The sequence below is a fragment of the Rhinatrema bivittatum genome, chromosome 19 (genome assembly GCF_901001135.1).
Source record: "Rhinatrema bivittatum chromosome 19, aRhiBiv1.1, whole genome shotgun sequence".
Classification (NCBI taxonomy): Eukaryota; Metazoa; Chordata; class Amphibia; order Gymnophiona; family Rhinatrematidae; genus Rhinatrema; species Rhinatrema bivittatum.
The window spans coordinates 10,776,766-10,799,913 of NC_042633.1; the positions used below are offsets into that span (position 1 = coordinate 10,776,766).

General features: G+C 42.5%; 1 protein-coding gene and 1 long non-coding RNA gene across 3 annotated transcripts in view; one reads left to right on the plus strand and one right to left on the minus strand.

Moving 5' to 3' along the window:
• LOC115081138 (vomeronasal type-2 receptor 26-like) overlaps positions 1 to 17,971 on the minus strand; it is a 43,287-nt gene extending 25,316 nt beyond the window's left edge. The window contains exons 1-2 of the mRNA XM_029585646.1: positions 17,783 to 17,971; positions 2,198 to 2,321 (exon numbers count right to left, since the gene is read on the minus strand). Coding sequence (XP_029441506.1) covers positions 2,198 to 2,321; positions 17,783 to 17,971 — 313 coding nt within the window. The remainder of the gene's footprint in view (positions 1 to 2,197; positions 2,322 to 17,782) is intronic.
• A 1,807-nt stretch (positions 17,972 to 19,778) lies between these two features.
• Positions 19,779 to 22,730, plus strand: LOC115080710. Of its 2 annotated transcripts, XR_003853638.1 has the most exons (5): positions 19,779 to 19,909; positions 20,192 to 20,375; positions 20,496 to 20,552; positions 21,070 to 21,292; positions 22,699 to 22,730. It is a non-coding gene; the product is annotated as an uncharacterized LOC115080710 (long non-coding RNA). The 2 variants fall into 2 exon arrangements; XR_003853637.1 differs by lacking the exon at positions 22,699 to 22,730 and having other exon boundaries at positions 21,070 to 21,842.
• The last annotated feature ends 418 nt before the right edge of the window (positions 22,731 to 23,148 follow it).

Sequence of the window (23,148 nt, forward strand, 5' to 3'; positions counted from 1 at the left end):
TCACATCACCCACATCACCCACGATCAGATTTTTTCCCCCTCTAGCCGAACCCGATCGTTAAGACGATCAGGCACACGATTCACATCTCTACTATCTAGGGCTATGCAGCTTTGCATAATATGTGCATCGGATGACAGTCAGTGTTTCCTGGTGGCCACCGGTGAATCTGTGCACACCGACCAACTCCCCTCCTACAAACAGATATCAACATATGATAGATATAGATTGTTAGCTTCTAGGTTGCTTCGTCAAGATGTCACACCATAAATTATTTAAAATCTACAAACAAACTTTAGAAAATATCTCAGAAGCTACAATTGTAATTTAATACATTCAAACATTTAGAAAGAGGGTGAAAACCTTATTTTTCAGGCAAGCTCTTGGCCATGAAGAGGGATTAATTTCTGGTTAGTAACTAAAGAATAACACCACTGGCTGTGATCTTCCTTTTTTATTGGTGTGCTTCAACTAAGTTTGACTAAGGCTTGTGTTGGGTATGTGAAGCAGTCTGTTCATATACTGATATCTCCTCCTCCTCCTCCTCATCTCGCCTCTTCACAACAACATCAACATACTCCCACCCAATACACTACCCCCTCCCCACCTTTTCCCAAAACGTCCGTAGCCTAGGAGTCACACTGGACAACTACTTCAACCTAAACTTCATAAACGCCACACTAAAAGATGGCTTCTTCAAGTTCCACACGCTAAAAAAACTGAAACCTCTCCTACATCTTAACGATTTTCACACAGTTCTCCAAGCCTTCATCCTATACAAACTCAACTACTGTAATGCCATCCTCCTTGGCCTTCCAAAGAACACCATCCAACCCATGCAAATGCTCCAGAATGCCGCCACCTGCATCCTCACCAATACCCACCGACATGATCACATCACCCCCGTCCTCAAACAGCTGCATTGGCTGCCTATCCCATCTCGTATAATATTCAAATCACTCACCATCATTCACAAATCCCTCCACAACCAAGATATGTGTTGGTTCAATGAGCACCTCCGTTTCCTCACCACTGACAGACCGACCAGAAAGCAATACCTTGCAACGCTGCACACTCCCTCACCCAAGCTCACTAAACTAGTGACCACCAGAGAATGTGCCCTCTCTCTCGTAGAACCTACTCTCTGGAACAACATGCCCCTCAGCCTCCGCCAGGAACCATGTCCAAGAAAATTCAAACAGAATCTCAAGACATGGCTTTTTAAACAAGCATTCACCTGAACCTTGCAACCAATTCTTCCACCCCCCCAGTGTTTGCATCCCCTCCTTCCACCAAAGATTTACCTCTGCCAATTTTTCCCTCCTAATTTTAGCTTAGAACATTTCCCATCTGTTACTCTTCCCCCCCCCCCTTGAATTCTTCCCCGCCCGAAATCCCTCCTCACCATGTTAAAATCCACCCTAGCTGTCGCCCACTAAATCCTTCCTGCATCTGCATCTGCCGCTTTTCCCTGCTTTCCTTGTTAAGCCCCTAATATTTTCCTCCCGAACGTTTAATAACCATTACTTTTCCTCTTAGAAAATCCCCGTTTGACTCTATTAATTTCCCCCCTTTACTCTGTTAACTGATCCCATTGCACCCCTTATGACTCTGCCAATATCTCCACACTGTCATGATCTGGTAAAATATTGCTATTACCGCCATTTCTTTTTTGTACATATTTCCATTGGTTAATCAGTTCCTGTTACTATGTGTTTGCTGTGTAAAGCCTGTTGCTATATTATTTCACTTATGTGTTTCCTGTAAAGCCTGTTGCTGCATTTTTGTTACATGTAAACCGAGGTGATGTTCCGAACGTGCTGCGGTATATAAAAATGCATAAATAATAATAATAATAATAATAATAATAATAAATAAATATATATTGGTAGATATCTTTTTATTATATATTTTCCTAGTACCCCACCAAAAATATTGTATTGTGCAAATACATTATTTTTTTAAATCAGTGCATACAGTACAAGACAACTCTTCACTATGAAAGGTGCTTTTTAAGATTATAGTATGTATGTTGTTGTTGGAACATGTCTGTCTATAAACATCTACATGGAATTGAAATTGCATTAGCCTGTAATTCTGTGGTCCATAAACTGACCTAGAGAGAACCAATGTACCCTCTAATACCAACCCTCCATCCTACAAATGTGGTCACTACTGAGTGGGATTCATAGCACTCGCCTGTTATGTTACTAAACTCATCTTCAGAGCAGGGGATGCAGTCAAAGCAGCAGGCAGGTTGTCCTTCCAGAATGGCCTTCCGGAACCCAGGACCACAGCTCTCACTGCAGATAGAGACAGGAGCCTTAATGGAGAGAAGTGTGGAGGGAGACAGAGCAAATTAATCTGTTGATAATGAACCGAGATGCTCCCTAATTCAGACAAGAGTGGACATGGTGGAAGAGGTGAAAAAAATGAAAACTGAAAAAATGGTCTGAAATGGATGCTAAAAATAGTAAAATCATGCATTTGAACCACAACGCTCCACAAATTACACATCATTTGAGGAAAGAAACTCTAAAACTGGGGAGAGGAAGTACTTAAATTATAGAGATGTGAATCGTGTCCTCGATCGTCTTAACGATCGATTTCGGCTGGGAGGGGGAGGGAATCGTATCGTCGCCGTTTGGGTGTTTAGAGTATCGTGAAAATCGTTAAAATCGTGAACCGGCACACTAAAACCCCCTAAAACCCACCCCCGACCCTTTAAATTAAATCCCCCACCCTCCCGAACCCCCCCCCCCAAATGCCTTAAATTACCTGGGGGTCCAGCGGCGGTCCATAGCTAAATCAAGGGAAGGGGGAGGGCAGGAAAACCGGCACACTAAAACACCCTAAAACCCACCCCGACCCTTTAAATTAAATCCCCCACCCTCCCGAACCCCCCCCCCAATGCCTTAAATTACCTGGGGGTCCAGCGGCGGTCCGGAATGGTCTCCTGCAATTGAATCGTGTTGTCTTCAGCCGGCGCCATTCTGCGCCGCCATTTTGCAAAATGGCGGCGCAAAATGGCGGCGGCCATAGACCAACACGATTCGACTGCAGGAGGTCGTTCCGGACCCCCGCTGGACTTTTGGCAAGTCTTGTGGGGGTCAGGAGGCCCCCCCAAGCTGGCCAAAAGTCCCTGGGGGTCCAGCGGGGGTCCGGGAGTGATTTCCTGCCGCGAATCGTTTTCCGTACAGAAAATGGCGCCGGCAGGAGATCGACTGCAGGAGGTCATTCAGCCGGGGTTCCGGACCCCGGCTGAATGAATGGCGCCGGACCCCGGCTGAATGAATGGCGCCGGCTGAAGACAACACGATTCAATTGCAAGAGGCCGTTCCGGACCGCCGCTGGACCCCCAGGTAATTTAAGGCATTTGGGGGGGGGGTTCGGGAGGGTGGGGGATTTAATTTAAAGGGTCGGGGTGGGTTTTAGGGGGTTTTAGTGTGCCGGTTTTCCTGCCCTCCCCCTTCCCCCGATTTACGATTTTTTGACGATAAATCGGGGGACTTGCTATTGTATCGTGGCCCTAACGATTTTTGACGATTTAAAATATATCGGACGATATTTTAAATCGTCAAAAAACGATTCACATCCCTATTAAATTATAGGAGTCTGCATTAGCTAAAATGTAGCCAGTAAATGTAATAAAATGACAGGAAAAGCTAGCAGTATGCTCAGTTCCATTAGCAGAGGTATCATGAGCAGGAGAAAGGAGGTCATATTGCATTTGTATTGGTCACTTGTGAGACCCCACCTTAAGTACTGTGTTCATTACTGTAAACTGAATCTCCATTAGGACACTGAGGGGATGGAAGCAGTTGAGAAAAGGACTACTAAAATGATACAAGGCCCAAAACAGAAACTCTACAAAGAGGGGCTTAAGACATGCAAAATGAAAATGCTGCAGAAAAGAAGGGAAAGGGAGGATGTGATAGAAACATTAAATATCTGTCGGGCTTTGATAGTACAGGATGGTAAAACATTTCATAGAAAAAGATATTTTAAGGACAAGGGATCATGAAATGATATTGGAGGGAGGAAGTTTCAGAGGAAAAATTAAAAAATATTTCTTTACTTAGAGGTTAGAAGATGTCTTGAATATTCCACCAGGTAATAATCACAATTAAGGTACACTTTATTTCCTCTCATACTAATATTAATATCCACCCACAGAGAAAATACTAGCCATAAATATAGTCAATATTATTTATTACTAAACAAATATAAACATCCTATCTATACACATTAAAAACTATCTATCACACTCATCATCTTCCATTCACACACATTAAAACATAGAAAAAGTCAAAATCATATCCATATTCCTCCAGATCATTCTTTTTTTTAATTATTTTAAATTTCGCATGTTCAGATATACAATATCCAGATAATATAAGATATAGAGATTATAACATCATATTCATATAAAGGAATCTAATCAAAGAATTCTCATACAATTATATCTCTAATCATTAAGGTAATAGGGAGCCAAAAAAATGAAATAAGAGCTCACACACCAATCATTTAACCTAGGAATTACCCACACATAAGATACTTCCACACCATTTCCCCCCCCAACTAAACACCTCAAACCATCCCGTCCAAAAACCCCCTTAATTGTTCTGGTTCTAGAAACACATATTTTTCATTCTGGTATGTTACTAGACATCTGAAGGATACCTAAGTATCATCCTAGCCCCTCTATCTGTAACTTCTGTTCTCATCGAAATAAACTTTTTCCTACGCTCTTGTGTCTGACGGACAATGTCTGGATATATCCAAAGCTGTTGTCCGTGATAATGGGTCATCCTGTTTCTGAAAGAAATATTTCAAAACTAAATTTCTGTCATATTCCAAAGCAAAGGAAACTAACAACATTCCTCTTTAAGTGTTACTTTATTGCCATTTGCATCTGGGATATTCTTTACGAGGGTTGGAATTTTTTCCTTAAAGTATGTTGCCATTTCATCACATCTTGTATCTGCGATTGATACTTGCTGTTCAGTTGTATTTTCAGTTCGATTTTGTACTATTGGGGTGGATTTTAATACGTGCGCGCGCTACCCGGCGGGCGCCTGATTTTATAACATGCGCGCGCAGGTGCACGCCAGTTATAAAATAGGGGATCGGCGTGCACAAGGGGGTGCACAATTGTGCACGCCGACGCATGAGGTTTTCCCCTGTTCCCAAACCCCTAACCTAACCACCCTTCCCCTTCCCCTAACCCTCTCGCCCACTAGCCCTCACCTAGACCCCCCTGACCTTTATCATACCTGTTGCGCCTGCCTAATAGTTGAGGGGTAGGGTTTTTCCGCCGATCTCTTTCTTTCCTTCGCAGGATCTGTTTGGTGTCCCTAATGTTTTACTTGTACCATGGGTTATGATTCCTTGACTTAGTAGTAGTTTTATAATTATGAGTCTCAATTTGTGAGCAACAGATTTTGTCAGACTATGAACATAAGAACATAAGAACATAAGAAAATGCCATACTGGGTCAGACCAAGGGTCCATCAAGCCCAGCATCCTGTTTCCAACAGTGGCCAATCCAGGCCATAAGAACCTGGCAAGTACCCAAAAACTAAGTCTATTCCATGTAACCATTGCTAATGGCAGTGGCTATTCTCTAAGTGAACTTAATAGCAGGTAATGGACTTCTCCTCCAAGAACTTATCCAATCCTTTTTTAAACACAGCTATACTAACTGCACGAACCACATTCTCTGGCAACAAATTCCAGAGTTTAATTGTGCGTTGAGTAAAAAAGAACTTTCTCCGATTAGTTTTAAATGTGCCCCATGCTAACTTCATGGAGTGTCCCCTAGTCCTTCTACTATCCGAAAGAGTAAATAACCGATTCACATCTACCCGTTCTAGACCTCTCATGATTTTAAACACCTCTATCATATCCCCCCTCAGTCGTCTCTTCTCCAAGCTGAAAACTCCTAACCTCTTTAGTCTTTCCTCATAGGGGAGTTGTTCCATTCCCCTTATCATTTTGGTAGCCCTTCTCTGTACCTTCTCCATCGCAATTATATCTTTTTTGAGATGCGGCGACCAGAATTGTACACAGTATTCAAGGTGCGGTCTCACCATGGAGTGATACAGAGGCATTATGACATTTTCCGTTTTATTCATCATTCCTTTTCTAATAATTCCCAACATTCTGTTTGCTTTTTTGACTGCCGTAGCACACTGAACCGACGATTTCAATGTGTTATCCACTATGACACCTAGATCTCTTTCTTGGGTTGTAGCACCTAATATGGAACCCAACATCGTGTAATTATAGCATGGGTTATTTTTCCCTATATGCATCACCTTGCACTTATCCACATTAAATTTCATCTGCCATTTGGATGCCCAATTTTCCAGTCTCACAAGGTCTTCCTGCAATTTATCACAATCTGCTTGTGATTTAACTACTCTGCACAATTTTGTGTCATCTGCAAATTTGATTATCTCACTCGTCGTATTTCTTTCCAGATCATTTATAAATATATTGAACAGTAAGGGTCCCAACACAGAACCCTGAGGTACTCCACTGTCCACTCCCTTCCACTGAGAAAATTGCCCATTTAATCCTACTCTCTGTTTCCTGTCTTTTAGCCAGTTTGCAATCCACGAAAGGACATCGCCACCTATCCCATGACTTTTTACTTTCCTAGAAGCCTCTCATGAGGAACTTTGTCAAACGCCTTCTGAAAATCCAAGTATACTATATCTACCGGTTCACCTTTATCCACATGTTTATTAACTCCTTCAAAAAAGTGAAGCAGATTTGTGAGGCAAGACTTGCCCTGGGTAAAGCCATGCTGACTTTGTTCCATTAAACCATGTCTTTCTATATGTTCTGTGATTTTGATGTTTATAACACTTTCCACTATTTTTCCTGGCACTGAAGTCAGGCTAACCGGTCTGTAGTTTCCCGGATCGCCCCTGGAGCCCTTTTTAAATATTGGGGTTACATTTGCTATCCTCCAGTCTTCAGGTACAATGGATGATTTTAATGATAAGTTACAAATTTTTACTAATAGGTCTGAAATTTCATTTTTTAGTTCCTTCAGAACTCTGGGGTGTATACCATCCGGTCCAGGTGATTTACTACTCTTCAGTTTGTCAATCAGGCCTACCACATCTTCTAGGTTCACCGTGATTTGATTCAGTCCATCTGAATCATTACCCATGAAAACCTTCTCCATTACGGGTACCTCCCCCACATCCTCTTCAGTAAACACCGAAGCAAAGAAATCATTTAATCTTTCCGCGATGGCCTTATCTTCTCTAAGTGCCCCTTTAACGGTCCAACTGACTCCCTCACAGTCTTTCTGCTTCGGATATATTTAAAAAAGTTTTTACTGTGAGTTTTTGCCTCTACAGCCAACTTCTTTTCAAATTCTCTCTTAGCCTGTCTTATCAATGTCTTACATTTAACTTGCCAATGTTTATGCTTTATCCTATTTTCTTCTGTTGGATCCTTCTTCCAATTTTTGAATGAAGATCTTTTTGCTAAAATAGCTTCTTTCACCTCCCCTTTTAACCATGCCGGTAATCGTTTTGCCTTCTTTCCACCTTTCTTAATGTGTGGAATACATCTGGACTGTGCTTCTAGAATGGTATTTTTTAACAATGACCACGCCTCTTGGACATTTTTTACTTTTGTAGCTGCTCCTTTCAGTTTTTTTCTAACAATTTTTCTCATTTTATCAAAGTTTCCCTTTTGAAAGTTTAGCACGAGAGCCTTGGATTTGCACACTGTTCCTTTTCCAGTCATTAAATCAAATTTGATCATATTATGATCACTATTGCCAAGTGGCCCCACCACCGTTACCTCTCTCACCAAGTCCTGTGCTCCACTGAGAATTAGATCTAAAATTGCTCCCTCTCTCGTCGGTTCCTGAACCAATTGCTCCATAAAGCTATCATTTATTCCATCCAGGAACGTTATCTCTCTAGCGTGACCCGATGATACATTTACCCAGTCTATATTGGGGTAATTGAAGTCTCCCATTATTACTGCACTACCAATTTGGTTAGCTTCCCTAATTTCTCTTAGCATTTCACTGTCCATCTCACCATCTTGACCAGGTGGACGGTAGTATACCCCTATCACTGTAGTCTTCCCTGATACACAAGGGATTTCTACCCATAAAGATTCAATTTTGTATTTAGTCTCATGCAGGATGTTTATCCTGTTGGACTCTATGCCATCCCGGACATAAAGCGCCACACCTCCTCCCGACTGCTCCTCTCTGTCATTGCGATATAATTTGTACCCCGGTATAGCACTGTCCCATTGGTTATCCTCTTTCCACCATGTCTCTGAGATGCCAATTAAGTCTATGTCATCATTTACTGCTATACATTCTAGTTCTCCCATCTTACTTCTTAGACTTCTGGCATTAGCATACAAACATTTCAAAGTTTGTTTTTTGATTGTATTTTTATTCTGCTTTTTAATTGATAGGGATAAGTTACAATTTTTTAGCTCAGGTGAGTTTTTAGTTACAGGCACTTGGACTACTTTTCTAATTATTGGAACCTCACTGTCGGGATGCCCTAATTCTAATGCATCATTAGTATCCTTTAAAGATACATCTCTCCGAACCATGCGCTGCTGAGCGACTGTCGGCTTTCCCCTTTGTTCTAGTTTAAAAGCTGCTCTATCTCCTTTTTAAAGGTTTGCGCCAGCAGTCTGGTTCCACCCTGGTTAAGGTGGAGCCCATCCCTTCGGAAGAGACTCCCCCTTCCCCAAAAGGTTCCCCAGTTCCTAACAAAACTGAATCCCTCTTCCTTGCACCATTGTCTCATCCACGCATTGAGACTCCGGAGCTCTGCCTGCCTCTGGTGACCTGCGCGTGGAACAGGGAGCATTTCAGAGAATGCTACCCTGGAGGTTCTGGATTTAATCTTTCTACCTAAGAGCCTAAATTTGGCTTCCAGAACCTCCCTCCCACATTTTCCTATGTCGTTGGTGCCCACGTGTACCACGACAGCCGGCTCCTCCCCAGCACTGTCTAAAATCCTATCTAGGTGACGCGTGAGGTCTGCCACCTTCGCACCAGGTAGGCATGTTACCAGGCGATCCTCACGCCCACCCGCCACCCAGCTATCTACATTCCTAATAATCGAATCACCAACTATGACGGCCGACCTAACCCTTCCCTCCTGGGCAGTAGGCCTTGGGGAGATATCCTCAGTGCGAAAGGACAATGCATCACCTAGAGAGCAGGTCCTTGCTACAGGATCCTTTCCTGCTACATCTGGTTGGTGCTCTCCCATTATGAGACCTTCTTCCTCCAAGGCAGCACCAGGGCTGCCAGTCTGAAGTTGGGACTGGACTACTATGTCCCTGAAGGTCTCATCTATATACCTCTCTGTCTCCCTCAGCTCCTCCAGGTCTGCCACTCTAGCCTCCAGAGATCGGACTCGTTCTCTGAGAGCCCGGAGCTCTTTGCATCGCATGCACATGTACAACTTCTCACCGGTGGGTAAAAAATCATACATGTGACACTCGATGCAAAAGACTGGGAAGCCCCCCTCTTGCTGCTGGACTGCTGCCTTCATCTCAATTTTGATCAGTTCCTAGTTAAGTTTTAGGTTGCTATGGTAGTAGGAATGTGTCTAAGTTCCTTTAAATGTATTAGTGAATTCACTATATGTCTGGTAGTGGCCTACTGGGGTCTGATCGAATTCTCAATAAAGTTTTTGTTGATGGGGGTTTTTGTTTTTTTTTTTTTTTTTTTTTGTGCAAGTGGCATGAATTAATGGCATTGTTGCTCTCTTTCAGTTCAATATTTTTCGACATGGACTACAATTCTGGAACTAATACATTAACTTTGATATTTATTTAGTTTCCACCATTCATGACACTTCAAAGTGAATTACATTACAGTACTGTAGTTATTTCATTATCCCCAGAGGGTTGCAAACTCAGGGGGTCATTCACTAAACTACAGTATTGTTCATGGAGGGGATAACACCGCTGGAGTCAAAAAGCAGCAGAACTCAGCATTACTGCTTTGTAAATTCCACAGTATTTTTCTAGCAGTAAAATACCACCAGGAGAAATACTGTTGCATTAATACTCCCCACAATTTCACACGATGACAATTTTGGGGACTACCATGTCTTAAAGGGGCTGATGAACACTGACTAAAGACCTCTTGGAGTGTAAAATACCTCTCGGAGGTCTTTTAGGCAGTGCTCATCAGCTCCTTTAAGACATGGTAGTCCCCAAAATTGCCACCGTGTGAAATTATGGGGACAAGTAATGCAGCAGTATTTCTCCTGGTGGTATTTTAGTGCTGGAGAAAATACTCTGCGTTCCAGTGAGTTGCTTCTTTCCAACTCTGCAACTTCCCAATCCCTGTTCTTACTGCTACTTTCTGTTTCTATCCCAAGGAAACTTGAATTCATTCACAGTGCAGGTTTTCACTAAATCTGCTGGTGGAATATTCAACCACAGAGAAAATACTAGTCATAAATATAGTTCAATATTATTTGTTACTAAACAAATATAAACATCTTATCTATACACATTAAAAACTATCTATCAAACTAATCATCTCCCATTCACACACAAAACATAGAAAAATTCAAAATCGTATACATATTCTGCCAGATCATTCAACAACAATTCTCATGTCATATAATCAAATTACATGTGCAAAATATTTTAATTGTTATATATTTTATCAACTATTATAAAATCCCACTGTTACTACTCCCTTCAAATGTACTCCCAAATTTTCTCGTCTTACACCACGTTCTCAATATCCTCCCAATATCCTCCGACAAAGAATCCTCTGTTTCGCCCTCCCATCTAAGGGTTTCTTCAGGGAAATATGTATCTACTGTTATCCATATACTTCTTCGCTAATTTGTACAAATCCACGGTCTCGTCTCACAACCAATCCGTATGCCTTAAAACATGCAGTACTCTTTTCATCTGCTTAATCATCTCCGTTGAAATTCCCAAATTCACATTTAAGATTTACTCAGTGACTTCTCTTTTTATTTAAATCATCTTCACACATCCAAAACATCATAACTTGTCAATTCTGGAAATGACATCACTCAAGCTTTCTATGTACCCGGGAATTTGGGAATTGCAGCGGAGACTGTTGAGCAGATGAAAAGAGTACTGCGTGTTTAAGGCATACGGATTGGTTGTGAGACGAGACCGTGGATTTGTACAAATTAGCGACGAAGTATATGGATAACAGTAGATACATATTTCCCTGAAGAAGCCCTTAGATGGGAGGGCAAAACAGAAAATTCTTTGTCGGAGGATATTGGGAGGATATTGAGAACAGGGGATATTGAGAACGTGGTGGACGATGAGGAAATTTAGAAGTAAATTTGAAGGGAGTCGTAACAGTGGGATTTTATAATAGTTGATAAAATATAAAACAATTTAAATATTTTGCACATGTAATTTGATTATATGACATGAGACCTGGTATATAATGATCTGGAGGGATATGATGAGTCTGGAGCCAAGACGGCCGACACATAAGACACGTCGGAAGAGCTCTCTCTGTTCTATCAGATAATAGATTTCCTTTTTGAATTTCCTTCTAATTTGGAAGTTTTGCAGGATGCCGCACACAAAGCGTAAAGCTAAAGTAAAAAACTTTTTACTTGGAAAAGAAGAAGGCACCCTGCAAACTAAAATCGAGAGTTTCTTCGACTCCAACACTGCAACACCGGAAACAAGGGCCGCAGTGGGAGAGAACTTGGAGCTTAAAGAACTTTAAGATCCTGATACCAATAATTGATCTAGTTTTGAATATACATCCTCATGAAAAATGTAGTCATTAATAAAAAAAAAATGAATCCTGCAACACATCCAATTGACAACATTCCTACAGCCACTCTAAAATCAGTAGCTCACATAATATCTATCCACATTGCAGAAATGATTACTTTATCACTTAAAGAAGGAATTGTTCCAGATTTATTAAAAACTGCAGTAGTCAAACCAGTGCTTAAAAAACAGAAGGCAGATATTAATGATCTAAATAATTATAGACCGGACTCTAATCCATTAGTTATTAGAAAAAGCCGTTCAAACCTAATTGACTAAACACTTAGAAAAAAACAATATCCTTTCTCCTTCACAATTCGGGTTTAGAAAACACCATAGTACAGAATCCTTATTTTTGGCTTTATGCAATACCATCTTAAGAGGATTTGATAGTGGTCTTCGACACAGTGGCCTTTGACACAATGAATCATAATATTTTAAATGATAGACTCAATGAAATTGGATTATCTGGGGCTACATTACAATGGTTTACATCATATCTGAATAATCACTTTTTCCAAGTGAACATCAATACTAAACTGTCGGAAAAAAAAGACTAGATTCTGGACTACCACAAGGATCCTCCTTATCGGCAACGCTATTTAATATATATATGCTTCCTCTTTGTCATCTTTTAGCTGGTTTGAGTATTATACATTATGGGCCGGATTTTAAAAGACTTACGCGTGTGAAACCTGGGGGTTACGCACGTGGCCAGGCCTTACGCATGCCGGGATAATTTTCAAAGGGCCCGGCCACGCGCTTAAACCCTGCTGTGCCGGGAGATCACGTGCTGGCAGGATGCCGGCTTGCACATCTTGCTCCTGCTCAGAAGGAGGAGCAAAAGGTAGGACAAGGCATTTGGGGGGATTTAGAGTAGTGATAGGGGAAGGGCAGGATAGGGGAAGGTGAAGGGAGGTCAGGTTAGGAGGTTGGGAAGTTCCCTCCCAGTCCCTCCTTAATTGGTACGGACTGGGAGGGAACTTGGCCCGATGCGTCGCCACGCGTAACTGCACATGTCCCATCCCCCCCTTGTGCGTCCTGACCTGGCATTTTATAACATGCGCGCACAAATTATAAAATCATGCATCCATGTGTGCATGCCGGGTAGCACAAACACATGGACGCACGTGCGCAATGTTTTAAAATCTACTCCTATATCTAGGCAGATGAAATTCAACTATTAATGCCCATTAAGAACACAATTGAAGTTAAAAAGTTTGATATATTTTTGTGAATATATTGGACATATATTTTCTGTTTCATAGGCTGTTGACGGTGTGATAAGGAATTATTTGGAAATAGTTTATCTTCTGTAAGAAAAATGGCTGTGTAGGCACAGGAGAAGGATGCATAAAGTTCCTGGATTTTTTACAAACTCATACGTTCCTGGATAAACCAGTAGATGTAGTGTATTTGGATTTTCAGAAGGCGTTTGACAAAGTCCCTCCTGAGAGGCTTCTACGAAAACTAAAAAGTCATGGGATAGGAAGCGATGTCCTTTCGTGGATTACAAACTGGTTAAAAGACAGGAAACAGAGTAGGATTAAATGGTCAATTTTCTCAGTGGAAAAGGGTAAACAGTGGAGTGCCTCAGGGATCTGTACTTGGACCGGTGCTTTTCAATATATATATAAATGATCTGGAAAGGAATACGATGAGTGAGGTTATCAAATTTGCAGATGATACAAAATTATTCAGAGTAGTTAAATCACAAGCGGACTGTGATACATTACAGGAGGACCTTGCAAGACTGGAAGATTGGGCATCTAAATGGCAGATGAAATTTAATGTGGACAAGTGCAAGGTGTTGCATATAGGGAAAAATAACCCTTGCTGTAGTTACACGATGTTAGGTTCCATATTAGGAGCTACCACCCAGGAAAAAGATCTAGGCATCATAGTGGATAATACTTTAAAATCGTCGGTTCAGTGTGCTGCAGCAGTCAAAAAAGCAAATAGAATGTTAGGAATTATTAGGAAGGGAATGGTTAATAAAACAGAAAATGTCATAATGCCTCCATATCGCTCCATGGTGAGACCGCACCTTGAATACTGTGTACAATTCTGGTCTCCGCATCTCAAAAAAGATATAGTTGCGATGGAGAAGGTATAGAGAAGGCCAACCAAAATGATAAAGGGGATAGAACAGCTCCCCTATGAGGAAAGGCTGAAGAGGTTGGGGCTGTTCAGCTTGGAGAAGAGATGGCTGAGGGGGGATATGATAGAGGTCTTTAAAATCATGAGTGGTCTTGAACGAGTAGATGTGACTCGGTTATTTACACTTTCGAATAATAAAAGGACTAGGGGGCATTCCATGAAGTTAGCAAGTAGCACATTTAAGACTAATTGGAGAAAATTCCTTTTCACTCAAGGCACAATAATGCTCTGGAATTTGTTGCCAGAGGATGTGGTTAGTGCAGTTAGTGTAGCTGGGTTCAAAAAAGATTTGAATAAGTTCTTGGAAGAGAAGTCCATTAACGGCTATTAATCAAGTTTACTTATGAAATAGCCACTGCTATTAATTGCATCAGTAGCATGGGATCTTCTTAGTGTTTGGGTAATTGCCAGGTTCTTGTGGCCTGGTTTGGCCTCTGTTGGAAACAGGATGCTGGGCTTGATGGACCCTTTCTCTGACCCGGCATGGCAATTTCTTATGTCCTTATGTTCTTATATGTCAATTATCAAACAATGTTTAACACTAATGAAACTGGTTCTTAATACTGGAAAAACAGAAATCATTTTAGTGAACAGGAAAAATATTGACAATAACCTCCCTATATTAAAAACAGGTGATCCAAATATGAACATTAAACTGACTATTGATGAGAGTTGTACTTAAAAAAACATGTTAATACAAAATTAAGATAAGCATATTTTAAATTACTAACTCTTAGGTGACTGAAACCACTTTTAACTCAAAATGACTTTTGTACAGTGCTGCAGCTTTTAATATTTTCTAATATTGACTACTGTAACTCATTATTTGGACTCCCTAATAATACACTACTACCGTTACAAATACTCCAAAATGTGGCCGCAAGAATATTAACACCGTCAATACGTACTGCACACCTGAGCAAGGTTAGATCCAGAGCTATATTGATAGCAGGCCCTAAAATATGGAATTCATTACCAACTGAACTACGATTACAAAATAATTTAAAAACCTTTACAAAATAATTAAAGACATGGCTATTTATGGAAGCATATCAGGAACAAGATGTTATTGTTTGTAAGGATTTTGGGTGGACTCCTGGACTCTGTGGCAGATGACTACGCCCATGGGGGAAGGTCCGGTGAGGGGCCACAGGTCAGAGTCAGCTTAGGACACACACACAGTTTAGATCTTTTATTAGACAGTGATGGTGAGCCACCAGAGGTGGCGGTAGTGAGCTGGAATATAGTCCGGCTGGGCTTGTAGTCCCTTAGGCTCTATAACAGCGATTCCACAATGGCTGTGCTGTAGTTGAGAGAAACTGATATCGTGAGTAGCAGCAGTGAATGTAGAGTTCAGGATTAGAACCTCGTTGGTAATGTACTCACGCAGCGGTCTCAGTATGGAGCACAGGAGCTGAAGTAAAGTCAGGCCCTCGAGGAGCGAGTACCTGGTTCCAGGGAACAGCTTTGAGAGAGATAGATGGTAACTCACAGATGGTATAGGCAGTAGGGGTGTGCATCCGTTTTCCACGTATTTGTGATCCGCAACGTATTTTGTCCTATCTGTTAAATACGTGGGGAGGCGAAACGCATCGCGACTCCCCACGTATTTAACGGATTTCTGTTTTATTCAGCCACCTAAACAAAAATTTAAACAAACTCTCCTTAACCCCCCCAAGACTTACCAAAACTCCCTGGTGGTCCAGCGGGGGATCCGGGAACTATCCCCTGAACTCACACCCTCGGTGCTGGTTTCATCATGGCGCCGATAGTCTTTGTCACAGGGGCTACCGGTGCCATTGGTCAGCCCCTGTCACATGGCCATCGGCGCCATCTTGTGCTCCTACCATGTGACAGGGGCTGACCAATGGCACCGGTAGCCCCTGTGACATAGTATGGGCAAAGGCGATCGGTGCCATTTTGAACACTGGCAGCAGATCGCCTTTGCCCTCACTATGTCACAGGGGCCGACCGTCGGTACCTGTGACATAGTGAGGGCAAAGGCGATCAGCACCATTTGAGTCCTGGAATCGGACGGCCGGCGTGCAGGAGGTCGCTCCCGGACCCCCGCTGGACTTTTGGCAAGACTTGTGGGGGTCAGGAGGCCCTCCCAAGCTGGCAAAAAGTCCCTGGGGGTCCAATGGGGGTCCCGGAGCGACCTCCTGCACGCCGGCCGTCTGATGCCAGGACTCAAAATGGCGCCAATAGCCTTTGCCCATACTATGTCACAGGGGCTACCGGTGCCATTGGTCAGCCCCTGTCACATGGAAGGAGCACAAGATGGAGCCGGTGACCATGTGACAGGGGCTGACCAATGGCACCGGTAGCCCCTGTGACACAGGCTATCGGCGCCATGATGAAACCAGCACCGAGGGTGTGAGTGCAGGGGATAGTTCCCAGACCCCCCGCTGGACCACCAGGGAGTTTTGGTAAGTCTTGGGGGGGTCAGGAGGGTGGGGGGTTGTAGTTAATTTAAATTTTAGCTGGGACACGAATATAACTCGCTGTATTAACGCATCGGGGCGCCATACGGCCGAATGCAACGCATTTACTCCCCGACGAAACCGAATCATGAATGCAACGTATGACATCCCTCTGCACATCCCTAATAGGCAGCGGTGTCTTCCAGACAGAAGTGAAGTCCAGGTAGCGAGTCCAGGAACATGGGCCCTCCAGGAGCGAGTACCGGTTCCAGACAGCGACCTGAAAGAGAAAAGAGAGAGAGGCCCCCGAGGAGCGGGTACCCAAATAGAGTAGTCCAAGTGGAGGCAGAGTAGCTAGGTTCGGAGAGCGAAATCCCATCCGAAGGAGTTCCAACCCTTGCTAACTCGTAAGCTAGCAATTGCGTAGGCTATTTGTATCCTGGATGCATGACATCATTACAGGGACACGCCCCTGAGGTTTACGCCACTGAAGGTACTTGAAGCAGGGCCGCGCAGCGCACACGCCCTTAGGCAGCTGAACAACATGGCGGGAGGCAGCGCCCAAGCCGGTCCAGGGACGCCGGAGAGGATGGCAGGAAGACGCCGCGGCAGCCAAACGTCTGTCAACCACAGGAGAAGTCGCCAAAGAGGTAAGGAGGGCGAAGTGGAGACGTCGGGCAGTGACGGTCGCAACACAAGAGCAGGAATGAAATAACATTACTGGCATGGAGATGACTTAACAACTAGGAAGCAAATATTGATATGGAAAGTATTAATACTACTGAGTTTTTATTTGAATAGTTTTATTTTCCTGTTTTATTTGAATTTTATTGTTTAACTATTTTAAATTTATTGTAATGATTTTATTTTGTTAATGTTTAATGAATTACTGTATTTGATTTTTAGTTTTTGGTATTTATAATTTTACTTCATTTGTACTATGTGTTTGGTATTTATAACGTTATTTTGCCTGTACTATGTGTTTCATTTAATGTTTTGCGCTTTGTTAACCATTGTAATAGAATACGGAACGATGGTATATAAAACCAATAAATAAATACATAAAAATTAGTACTGACATTTGCTATCTCTTCCCATAGAAGTCTTCCCAAGATACAGACTGTTGAACCCTGGATTTTGGGGTGCTGACTCTACTACTGAGCTAAAGGTCCCAGACAGCTTCTAATTACTGAAAAATCAATAGAAGTTGAATTCAAAGCAAAGTGAAGATGACTTTCATCAAGTTTATCTAAGTCAAATATAAATGTGTCTGAAATTGCATTTCAGTCATGTCAAAAAAGGTTCCTCTTATTACTACTACTGAACATCTTGTTAATCAGTTTTCTATGAAGATGGGAGGGAGGGAAAGATGGGTGGAGAGTCATCTAACCTGTGTATAGTCTTCAGTCCACATGATGGCGCTGGTGTTGATTTTGATATCCTGGCCACTGGCTGCTCCAGAGTCATAGAGGCCGATCTTTATATAATCAAAGGAACCACTTGAAGATAGGTGCCAGTTCATAATGTCATAAGAAGCCGGTGGGTTGCCATTTTGGTCAAAGAAAATCTCCCGGCCCATGGTGTTCTGGAAGCGTGCCTTCTTTATGTAATGCAGGAGCTGTGCCATGAAAAGGAGACATGCTCGCATTGATTTTATACAGTTGCAGTCTGATTTTACAGGTGTACAGCTGTGTGTCATATTTGCCAGTTGTTTCCAGAATTTGCAATTCATTTCTAGCTGAGAAACAGGCATATTTCCCAAGTAAAAATACCCTGATAATCACTGAAGTCTACACACCTAGACTGTGACTTAAAATATCTCTTCCACACCACTGACTATGTTTATCTCAGTGCATTCTGAGCTAACCAGGTGGTTAATCCGGGTTTCTGGGTTCCTTGATATTCTTAATAAGCAGTTGGAATATGACCAGGGAAATATTTAAGTTCTCTGATATGTATTAAACCACATATTAGAGAAAAACCCTCCAATATTTTTTAATTGCAGATATTTTTTTCTCTGCCATAAAAATACCCTATCCACTACAGATAAGGTTGTCAATTGGTACAGTTACTGCTGATCAAGATGGTCCAGTTCTGGTATTACTTTCATTCTATGCATGGGCCCATGGTATCTATGTTTTTCTAACAGAAATCACAATAGGTCTTCACATATAATGGGGTAAATCCTAGACTTGATCAACTGATATGGGACCCATCAGGAAGCCTACCTTTCCCCCATATGTTATTTTGGATTATAGCTAATTAAGGCAATGTCTTGTGTTTCTTTTGATTGTATTTTCTTCCACAATATTTACTGCTCTTCATTATGGGCCAGATTTTAAAAACCTTTCGTGCATAAATGGCCTTACGCGTGCTGGGCCTATTTTCAAAGGCCCGGCCACACGTGTAAAGCCCCGGGACGCGTGTAAGTCCTGGGGCCTCGGGAAAGGGGTGGGGAGGGGGTGCGGAGGGGGGGGGGAGTGGGCGGTCCCAGGGGGCGGGGCGGGACGTGGCTAGTGGCCCCTGGCACATCAGTCATTTGCCGTTGTGCCAAGGGATCATATGCCCGGCAGGCGCAACAGGTAAGATAAGGATTTGAGGGAGGGTTAGTATAGGGCTAGGGGCTGGAAGGTAAGGGGAAGGGGTAGGAAAGTTAGAATAGGGGGTAGGGAAGTTCCCTCCCAGGCCACTCCTAAATTGGACTGGGAGGGAACTGGGGAAGGCCGTGGGCATCGGCACTCGCAGGTTGCACAAATGTGCACCCCCTTGCGCGCGCCAACCCCCCCCCCCCCCCCCCCCCCCGGTTTTATAGCATGTGTGCACTGGCACACGCGTGTTATAAAATTGCGTGTCCATGTGTGTGCGCGCTAGTTTTGAAAATCTACCCCTAAGCTTTTTCTTGTCATTTAATATGGCATTGTATTGATAAATTCCATAAATAAAAAGAAAAAAAAGAAAAGGAAGCGTACCTTTAGAAACAATGACTTCAACACTTCAGGATAAAACACTCCTTGAATATTTATTTAGCCACCATATTTAGTTGATCCTTGCTGAATACCAGGTTTGATTTACATACTGAGATGAAGTGCAGGCTGTTTCAGGAGAGAAAAACCCAGTCTGGATCCACCCAGGGAGAGCTTGGAGCAAAGTTAGATGGCAGAAGGTGCCTATTTCAGTCCAAAAGCGAAATAGACCTGGGGGGAAGGCAAGGTGACCGTCCCCCCGTCAAAACAAAGAAAGACCAACAAGTGCGCCCCTGCATTAGATGGCAGAAGGTGCCTGGGAACCGAGCACAGACTACATTTCCCAGGTTCTTTGAGCCTCAGCTGAACCAATGGGAGAGGATGAAGTTTGATTCCCTAGCTGAGCAGGGCACTCAGGGAAGGCACACACCTGTTCCTCTGATTACAGAGACCTTAGGCTCAAAAGAAGAGCTCAGCTCCTCAGAGGGGGAGGAGGATCCTATGGTAGTAGAGATCCTGGCAAGGGAATCTGATAACAGTGACATGGAGGCTGAGTAAGTGAGGAATTCTCTAAGTTTTAGCTATTTTCTTTAACCTGGGAGCAGGTGAGCTTTGTTTTTTGTTTAGGGACTGGGAGGACCGTGGCCTGCAGCACAACAGAGGGGAGTTGGGGAGAGTTGTGTGACTCCCAAGCAGGACAGTTTGGCTGGCTGGGAAAGCCAGATATCTGTATTACTTCCCAATGAACTGAGGGATTTGGAGCTGCATGGGGGTTTTGCCGGGGGCTTATAACCAGATACTGTTTTGGGACAGAAGTTTTTTTTTTACCTTGTCAGAGAGGTGGAGTTGAGGAGACTGGCTGTGGGACCTTGAAGGCCCTGCCTTGAGCAGTGCAAGGGCATCCGAATCTACACAGGACATTGAGGACTAGGATTGCCCGACAGAGGACTGCAGAGGGAAACCACCAGACGGAAGGTGGATCTGCGCCTGACAAAAGCCCAGGAATCCCAGTGACCGCCGGTACGCTACGCGACAATACTCAGCCTATATGTGACTGCTGTCAGGTTTGACTATATTTAGTTATTTAAAAAATTGATATGGTGCCTATGTAACACAAGTTGTACTATGTTTTATCATTAGGATACTTCAAACAATGGGAGGTGCAAGGGGGGATGTGAAGAAGGTAGTGAATGAAAGGTGAGTCCTTCCCTCATTGGTGATGGGTTTTTGAAGTGGTATATAAGATGGTTCCATGAGTCCTGTGGGAATTAAGAGGATTTTTGAAGGCTTTGAACCGGAATCTGGTCCTGAGGAATTCAGGGATAGGGCATGGAGATATTTGATCTATTGGAGAGAATATAAGTACCTCTCTTTCATATCAGCTAAAGAGTAAAGGCCTATGGGAAGGAGTAGAACCCCTAATGCATCATCCATCTCAGTGAGTTGTGTGGTGAGGAAGAAGACGTTTCCTGTTCTTCAGTGGGGCCTAAAAAATGTAAAATGCCTTACTGGGGACTTGAAAGGGAAAGCTTGTCATTTCTCAAGTGTCATGAGGAAGTCAGTTACTGTGTTATGCTTTGGATTATCTCATAAACTATGGAATCTGCTTTGCCTGCATCTTGGATATTTTGTCTTTTTGCTAAAAATTCTTTCTTCTTTGAAATACCAAGCTGTATGGACTACATTTTTTTTTTTTAATCCTTTGGCTTCGCAGGTAATCCTCCTCCCAACAGCAAGAATTCATGTATTTCTCCAGAGGCTCATCATCAATTGAGAGATGCAGATAAATAAAGAGAGTCCTTTACACTTATCAACAAGTGCTTGCACAAAACTTTACTTAACATGGCAACTCCATTGTTTTATAGCAGAAGTAGAACTTTAAATGGGTCCCCTGTCATGAACCCATGTTTCACCGAAAGGCTGCGTCAGGAGGGACGGTAATGCAAAAATTTCAAGTCTCTAGTGTATACAGAGGCTGCAATGATTTGGCTGGGGCTCAGCAACTAGTGGGAAATTGGGAATGGGGATGGTTAAATATATTTGTTATATTTATGTATGCTGCAAATTGCACAAAGCATACTCAATCATTTTATGTAAACTGTTAACTGTAGAGAGCACCAGTTTGACATGGCAGTATATACAAACATTAAATATTAATAATCATAAATTTGAATACAACTTAAATAGCCATAGATATTTTTGGCCACTTAGCTAGTCATATTCAGACAGAATGTATGCAAGTAGGTGGTGTTTTAAGACCATTTATTTTTCTGTAGTCTAAAAGTATTCGTACTTCTGCAGTAAGATGCAATTTTAAAAATGTACTTCATACTGTGTGTCATTGTAATGTAGAGAACTGACTAGGTCATGCTTACTTTGTTGCATAGCTCAAACAAACATTGGTCCATACCTGCCAAGGCTCAAAGTGTTTGATGTCCCCACATGTCCCATTGAAGAAAGGTCCTTTTCCAGGTTCACAGGCATACATGGCATGCAGGGAATGAGCCACCATGTACACAGCATTATAAGCATTATAAACTGACCTTAGATTTGTCATATCAAAGAAACGGCTATTAAGGGTCCTCAAGTCTTCCTTCCCTGTGCAGACTTTCCCTTCTCTGCTTAGTTCTTGAAGAGTGACCTGGTCCATGTTGGGGTCAGCCCACCTGCAGCCAAATGCTTCTTCCCAAAATTGCCCAACAAAGATGTCTTCTGTAGCACTTAAAGGATGAAGATTATAGAGGTAGTCTTTGAACCTTGGAATGTTGCCTGTAGGAACAGAGATTGCAATGGTTCCTTTCAGAGATTTTAAAAAATCATTTTCAATAAATTTTGGATTAAAAGCCCAGCCATCCGTAGCAATCCAGACTTTCCCAGATATGTCACTCTTTGCAATTGCCAGCATCACTGGATAGAAATTGTTGCCAGAGGAAAAGACCACAATCACCCTGGCTGTCATCTTCTTCACCACCTCTACAATACGCTGTGTCTTCTCTTGAGAGTAAAACAGGGGGATGATTTCATAGAAGGCAACACAGACCCCAGCCTTGACCAGCTCTTCTTTTAGCATCTGACTCCCAATCAGTCCATAGTCATTGTTCTCAGCAAGGATTCCAACCCATGTCCAACCGAAGAAGGTGATCAACCTGGCAATGACCAGAGACTGCAAATCATCACTTGGAACAGTGCGGAGGAAAGAGGGAAATTGACTTTTATCATTAAGAGTGACTACGGTTGAGGCATAGCTGATCTATAAGAAATTCACCAATAACATTAATTAGTTTTTCTTACCGTTGATCAGCATTTATGAGAGTGATAAATTATTCTTTCCTTTTTCTTACAGGGTATCTCAAGACACAATAAACCTTTTTCTCCCCTAACTGTGTGCTTTAGATCAACTTCTTTACCTCTTCACATCCATTCTCTTTCTTGGCAATAAGTAATAACAGTAACACATGGTATGAATGCAAATTTTTGGAAGGGGTGGGATCAAGAAGGAGTTTGGGTGGGATTTATTAAAATGAGGGGCAATATCACACCATTCCATGGCATAACACATGCTTTTAACACAGGAAATAACTACAACTTTTTTCAGGCATTAGACTGTGCTATATGCCCGTAACACAATTCACCATAAATTTTTGAATTGCAATTTAGTCATTGCTGAACGAGAGAGAGAGAGAAAGATCACACCTATGCAAAATAGGCTCGGCGTGCGCAGGGGGGCTTTTTAAGGGTTACGCGCGTAACCTTTTAAAATCCACCCCAAAGGATTATTGCAGGGTGCAATAAG